We start from the raw sequence: 7565 nt of genomic DNA on the forward strand, positions 1-7565 counted from the left end.
CCAAATACTGTGGCTATATATCGAACAGTCGATTAGTTTTCGACTTTTACATTTATTTAAATTAATATGACGACAGTTGCAGATTAATTGACATCAGTCAATGTCTAAACCGTGGGAGCAGTGAAATATCAGTGGAGGTGGAAGAGGTCGAAGCAGTTAAAATACGTAACTGACAAAGCAGTTGAAATGTCGTGCATATCTTGAATGGTCACTTGCTGTCATGTGTCACATGGTCAGACGGTAACACATTTAGGCTGTCTATCTGATTAGATGACAAAATAAAACTGAAAATTCATAACACCAACTATAAACTCATTAGCACATCTTGTATTGTAGGTGCATAGAAGAGCAGGAGGTCAGAAGACGTATAAGTCCACATCCATCCATCCATTATCTATACACCACTTATCCTCTGTTCAGTGGCAGTCTAGTAATCAGTAAAGTCAGCAGGTCCATTAAAAAAGGACAAATTCATCTGCTTTAGGTGATTAAATTTCACTTAAACTCACTGTTAACATAAATGTCATTCATCACAATTACAGAAGGGAATGTAATCATTAGCTACAACGACAGGTCAATCAAATAAAAGCTCAAATAGCTCAGCTGCAAAGTGCTAGATAAGCGTGATCAGATACAATCATCTGGTCACTGACTCATGTGAGTCAGCGGTCAGCTCGGACTATTCTGGTGCGGTGCTTTGAAATGAAAGTTGTATAAAATATTGACATTCACAGCACGGGATGTCTGCCAGCAGTGGAATTGCTGTCAGCATCAAAAGGATTCCAGTATGAGGAAATAACTGCGGTTCCCTGCACTGATACACTGACCCACACCTCAGCAGCAGCAGAGGAGTCATATTTAGCAGGTTTCTGGGATGTTCAAACACACTACAGGTTTAAAGCATTTTCCAGAGGAAAGAATCTTTCTCTGGGATGTGCGACTGTTTTTATTTCTACTGCAAATGTATGAACATATGGGTTATCTATCTGCACTAAGCATAGGCATTAGTATCAGTACAGCACAGTTTTAGAAATCCTGTACCTGTTGAGCCCTTACATTGATAGTAACCCCAGACTAATGACAAAAAGACAGAAGAAAAACAGGTTACACTAAATGTACATACAAGCTACATACCACAATGAATACTTGGTAGCCCTGAATTGGCTGACATTAAAAGATCACAAGTTTTCTGTGGTGTTGGGGTCAGGAGTCGGTGGGGACCACTACAACAGCTCAGTCTTGTATTTGTTTTAGTATCTCTGGGTACTTTAAGGTCTGCTTTGGATCATTGTCCCACTGTAGGAACGAGCACCTTCACAGTTTTACTTTCTTGACTGATGGCAAGATTTGCTCATATTTTGTGGAACGCATTTTTTCTTCTTTCCGAAGCCTACGTTTGGTGACTGCAGCCAAAGAGCTAAGTTCAAACGTGATCTGTTCATGGCACTTAGTTCCTAAACTCCTCTATCGTACCGAGAGGTTGCATTGCAGACTTCAGACTTTTGGGGATGAGGTGGCAGATAAGGTTTCTCTTCCATTAGACTGCATGAGTGGAACAGAGCACGGCCACTTGTAGATCAGCCTAACATCTGTGCAGCTCCTCTGGGCTTTTCTACCCACATAAACATGTAGTTTTATCTTCCACATCTTGTCTTGACTTCCATATTTTATCATTGTTCATCACTATTCTTTATGACCTTTGATAGCCTTCCCCTGCTTTGTAGGCATCTGTTAGCTCCAGTGTTAAAAGGAGCCCACGGTTGCAAAGTGCTACCACAAGGTGTAAAAGGTCAGACACACATCAGCTCTGTGGGATCATTGGCTGAAAATTCCTGACCTGTCCAAAGTTTTTTACATGCCATAATTACTGATTGCTATGTTTTAAGTTCATGAAATGAGAAGCAACAGCACATTAACATTTGTAGAAACATCAATTTGTAATGTCTGTTTGCTTAAGGGTTTCTGGTTTCTTCTTTTTAATTCAAAAAATGCAACCAAACACGTCATCTTGCCAGCTGTGCCAAAACATAAAACTGTACTCTTGAACTGAACATGACAGAGCGCTGTGTGGAGGGTTCACTCACCCTGGCCCGCAGGTAACCCATGGGAGAGTTCAGCAGAGGGAAGACGTAGTTTTGCAGCATCAGCTCCATCTGCTCCCTGTACATTCGCTTCTGAGGGATGAAACATACACAGACACAGCAATTCCCAAAGTCGATTAAAACACATTGAAACTACTTCAATGGCTCCATCCAGTCTTTTCCCAAATTAAATGCCACACAGGGGAGTGTCTGTGTTTACTTTGAGTAGGAGCTCAGCCAGAGCTCCGATGCAGTGCAGCGCTCCGTCCTTCTTGCGGGGATCAGCAGAGGGGTCCATTAAGATCTGGTGGCAGAACTCCATCATCTGAGGAAGAACCTACCAAGAAGAAAGCACAGGTTGTAGGTCACATGTAGAACAGGTGAATGCAGGAATCACAGCTTATTGTCCTGGTGTATTTAAGAGACACAGCTGAATGCGTTTATAAGATAAAGAACATGCTTAAAGTCCTACACTTTGAGCCTAAAGCTGGGTGACAAAGTTTTTGTGCCATTTGGTGGCAGCAGAACAAGCTGAAAACACAATAAATACATACCATCATCTCATAACAGACGTCGAACCAAGCCACTGAGATGTTAAAACAGCACACTGTTGTGGGAGTTTATTAATTTTACTCAACGCCAACATAATGCTGTACCTTTGTTAACTTCAGTTTAAGCTGTAAAGAGGACTGATGCTGATCTGTTCTTTTTGTAGCCTCAGATGTTTAACATCGCTGGAAGCTACTGAAACTCTGTGTGTGACTATTGAGCTGCATGTTTTGATTATTTCTGCTTGTTTGTTGACTACAGCACAGTCTTTACATTTGGATGCGACTGTCTCAGGTCTCGTCTGCTGTCTGCTTGTTCACACGCACGGCAGAACACAACTCCCCGTCCGACGAGGCTGAAGTCTCCAGACTTGTAACAGCTTCAAGTCCAAACCTCATAAACTACGTGATAAAGCTGATATGTGTTAGCAAGCAGTCCCACCCGGCATTAAGAATAATTACACAAACACTGTCACACTGAGTGTTTGTGCCTCACCGTTGATTGCATCTTTTTTTTTAGGCTGTCATCCTTCCGCTAAAAATCAATATTCTTTTTTTTTTTTTTTCTTATCTTGGGCATCTGAAACTTTTCTTGGATGCTTTTTCTCCATAGGTTCTATCTGTTGTTGTAGCTGCTCCCCTCTTCAGCTTTGACAAATCAATTACTGCTGACTATCTGAAAACATAACCACATTTAAACTCTGGTATACTGCGATACACAGAAAGATTTACCTGGCACTGATAGGCTTAATCTACATTGGTCAGGGTTTGGAAGTCCCACGCTGCAGCATTAATTATCCAGTAGACAAAAAGCAATATTTCTATTCATTTGCCATCATATAATTAGTCACCTGAAAATATACGTCCACTATTCACTCGGCCTTGAGCTCTGTTTTGGGATGTACTGCGCTATACAAATAAAACTGAATTGAACTGAATTAAGTTGCTGGCAGGATGCAGGTCAGAAAACCAAAACAATGAGCTAAAGTAGGCTAAAAAGCTCCACAGAGCTGAAGACAACTGCAGAGTTAGTGATAATTATATAATCATTTGAGCCAATGTGAGTATAACAAATGAGAGCAGCTTTATATGAAATCTAGACGATAAAGCATTAACAATAGATACAACTGTAAAAAGGCAGGAAAACAGAATGAGGTATAAAAGGACAAATCTTTGTTCCAACAAAGTGCAAAGCATCCCTAAATGGACAAAATCAAGTAAAGAACCAAGCCAGCAAACTGCGGTTCCTCTGGACTAAAACGCTCCTCCTCACCTCCTTCCTCTTGCGGGCGGCTTTACACAGGAGACTCTGGGCAGCGGTGGCTGGGAGGGCGTGGTCATCATAGAGGTCTGGAACAGAGACACACACAAATAGAATGTGAGCAAACAACACACCCAAAACCTGGTGGACATCCTTCCTCCACCCCTTAATACAACGGAGCTGAAAGGCTGACGTTGAAGTGGGAGTTTACAAATGAATAAGGCCCCTCCATTTCTGTGCCTCGTCCGGTACTCGAATAACGTTCCACACATTACCATCCTACAGCTGATCGTCACAGTAACCCTGTACAAAAGGCATGCACAATCCTGCCATGACTTATCTGCTGGCAGCAAGGTTGGTAGCAGGTATGAATGAGCAGAATGCCAGCTGAGTGACTTCACAGATATTTAACCAGATGAGATTTTTAAAGATGTATTATGAGAGCAGGATGTTTGATCACTCACTGAACTTCATGCGGATGTACTCATAGGGGTCCTCCTGCCACAGCTTCTCATCCTCGTCTTTGTAGCACATGAGAGGGAAGATGACCTCCTGACAAATGGTCTGCAAGAGATGAACGTCCTCATTACCTCACAGGATTTAAGGGAGGGTCGAAAACAACTATCAGTTACAAAAAGAGTGTGAGAAAAATGGAGATGGAGTAAAGTTTGAATCCGTCTAAGCTTGGTGAAGATCGATGACAAGTCACCAATTTGATCTGTCAGATTCTTAAGCAAATTAAAGATCAACTTTTAATCAGCTTCCAGGTATTTAACAATGAGGTGACATTGTTGCTCAGTGGTAAACACTTTTACATGAGTTTGACTCATACGCAGATGACTAAATGAGCCGGGGAGCAGGAATCGTTTGAGTGTAAACACCAGAGGAACAAGGGTCTACGTGAAGTTCTGGTGAAATAGTTTAGCGTCCCAAAAGTCCGTGCTCTAGTGGCAGTACTTTCTGAAGGTCCAGAAAAAGTACAAAGTAGACGGCAAACATCCCACTTGTGGATCTATACCTGCACAAGCCATAAAATCCCCCCAAAAAGAGCTGCTCAAAACAAAATAAATGTTAAAATTATACATTATATAACAGATACACACATTCTTAAATTTCAAATCAGATAAAACAGCTTTAAATGATCAAAGGAATTATTATAGACCCAAAAATGTTAGGACCAGCAAAACTAGTAATTAATACGCTAAAGCAGGGCTAGATATGAAAATATACTGTTAGTAATTAAAAACACAAAAAAAAAAAAAATTAAAAATTAACAAAACCTTCATTCAGCCTTTCTTAGGTTGACACTGTGTATGCTGACAGTCACCGATGGGTCATAGGATCTGAGCCGTACCAAATCTGACCAATAACCTGATTCCTCTGTGCCTATCTTACCTGCATGTGTGGCTTCATCTGTTTCCAGGTCAGTGAGTGCGACAGGCCCTGGTTGAGGTAGTTGAGGCACTGCTGCAGGACGCGAGGGGTAACGTACTGCTTCTGCCGGTGCTGACCCACCACTTTCAGCAGGACCTGGATGGTTAACACACCACAAAACGGGTAAACAGCCGAACCAAAACCGTCAGATAACAGGAAACCTAAACCAGACGTCAGCAGCCATTTGTAGCGGCATGCGACAAATTCAGCACTATAATACAGTCCTGGCACACGTCAATGTTTTGCTGAATATTACATCACCGTGGTCCCATAATTAGAGGTTGTTAAATTAGAGGGATGATGGCACAGATGAAATCACCGTAATGAATTAATGCTGACATGATATGGCTTATAAAATACAGATTAAGCTCATTCTAGCAGGCCTTTTCACCCCAGCTCAGCACAAAGTCTGTGGTCTTTGCAAGAGGAGATGGACAAACGAGGGTACTTGGCTATAAAGTGGTGCATCAAAGCTCAAGTTCAAAGTGTTTAAGGTATGTCAATCATGTGGGAAATGTTATAATATGTTAAAGACGGTATTGCTGAAAACTGAAAACCATTCACAGACATCGAAGACCCAACGAAGGGTTTCCAGAGGCTCTGTTTGAAGGCCAGCAGAACACAGACTCAGTTACTCTAAGGATTTAGGATTTAGTCTGCTGAGACTTCATGGATTTTTTTTGAGTTTGTTCTGATTCAATCTTGATCACATTTTGTTTTTTAGTTGTCATTTTCTCATCCTAGTAACTTTAAAAGTTGGAAATTACATGCAAAACTATGTTTTCAAAAAACTATTACTGATGCAACGGATAAACTCCACATCGGATTTATTAAAAGGGTAACAGAGCCCCTTCTGACCACCAGAGGCCCAGATCTTTGTGCTACATCGGTAACTGTGTGACTGGATCCTGGACAAACAGGCAAACACCTCTGCTACTATTTTTTAAACAGATTATAAACATTATGATTCGGTATTGTTGCCTTTTGTAGACAGACAGTGAAAGATAAAGAGTATAGATGAGGTTGACATACAGCAAATCACCCTGAGCCAGAACTGATCCAGGGATACTGCGTCAGGAACACCTAGTTCATCCATTATAATAAACCTCTTCCAAGAACTTCTGGTTATGGTGTAATTAAATAACTGTAATCTACTAACTGCCACTGACACACTCTTCATCAGTCACACATGCATACCTGCTGTATGCCCACTGCATATGTCTTCAGGAAGAAATCTGCAAACTCATAGTACTCTTTTGTCACATTTCCAGGGCTTCCATACCTGCAATTCAAACCAAAAGCATGAAAATGTTTGGCAACGACTGTCTCTTAACTCCAAACCTGCTTCCTGGTGATGTGAGAGCAGCTGTGGACTCACCGCTCAAACATCCTGGTGATGATGCGCAGCGCCCACTTCTTACACTTCCACCACGCCAGCTCGGGACGGTCGTCCTCATCCACCTCCAGCGTCTCCTGACAAACACACACTACAGTCAGCTTCCAGGAGCTTGTGAACAGAAGAACACTTCATCCAGTGTCAGCTCAGTTGAAAAGAAGCAGAACTGTAGTTGTATTGTTATTAAAAGTTAAAATCCAGCACAGCATAAGTTAACATCACAGCCACATCTACTCACCACTCACCCTAAAAAGTGTGTCTCACTTATGTTTGTAGGCTTAGTGTCGGGAAAAACAAGATCATTCTGTTTCTTCACAGCTCTGTGGCCCTGATGCAATATCCCACCTTCACTTGCGTCTCTTTCTAATGCTTCTAACAGATTAAAAAAGTGACAAACATCTACTGAAACAGCTTTGTTAACAGTATTTCAGAACCCACTGTGGCACATTTCTGTCAGGAAAACTTTGATGATGCCGTGCTGCCCTTCCAATGACTCCGCAGGAAGGCAGCTTCTAACAGTTTAACATCAACTGAGTGAGTATGAACTGTCTCTGAACGCAGCCAAAACCCAATTAATAGGAATTTCAGGGAGCTTAGAGAGCTGATTGTGATGATCAGACTGACTAGCTGGAAAATGTGCTGAGGTGATGTCTACCTCTAAATTCCTTTGCAATTTCACTGATGGCTGTCTTCCCTTCTTTTAATCCTTGTGTTGAAGCCCTAAAGCTGAGGTGGAACCTTGAATGCGTGGAATGTTGCGCTCAGAATTGTTACTGGCTATAAGTTTTGGACATATATATGTCTCTATATGATTTGAGGTCAGTGGACTTGTTCGTGTTTACTGG

At 41.7% G+C, this 7565-nt stretch overlaps 1 protein-coding gene across 2 annotated transcripts in view; it reads right to left on the minus strand.

The window, feature by feature from the left end:
• Positions 1-7565, minus strand: part of ipo8 (importin 8) — a 36420-nt gene that overhangs the window by 13790 nt on the left and 15065 nt on the right. For both annotated transcript variants that reach the window (XM_008305142.1, XM_008305141.1), the window contains exons 7-13: positions 6703-6797; positions 6522-6606; positions 5286-5420; positions 4355-4454; positions 3903-3979; positions 2302-2418; positions 2085-2174 (exon numbers count right to left, since the gene is read on the minus strand). In XM_008305142.1, the coding sequence (XP_008303364.1) occupies positions 2085-2174; positions 2302-2418; positions 3903-3979; positions 4355-4454; positions 5286-5420; positions 6522-6606; positions 6703-6797 (699 nt within the window). The remainder of the gene's footprint in view (positions 1-2084; positions 2175-2301; positions 2419-3902; positions 3980-4354; positions 4455-5285; positions 5421-6521; positions 6607-6702; positions 6798-7565) is intronic.

This window comes from Stegastes partitus, unplaced genomic scaffold (genome assembly GCF_000690725.1).
Source record: "Stegastes partitus isolate 25-593 unplaced genomic scaffold, Stegastes_partitus-1.0.2 Scaffold2419, whole genome shotgun sequence".
Lineage (NCBI taxonomy): Eukaryota > Metazoa > Chordata > Actinopteri > Pomacentridae > Stegastes > Stegastes partitus.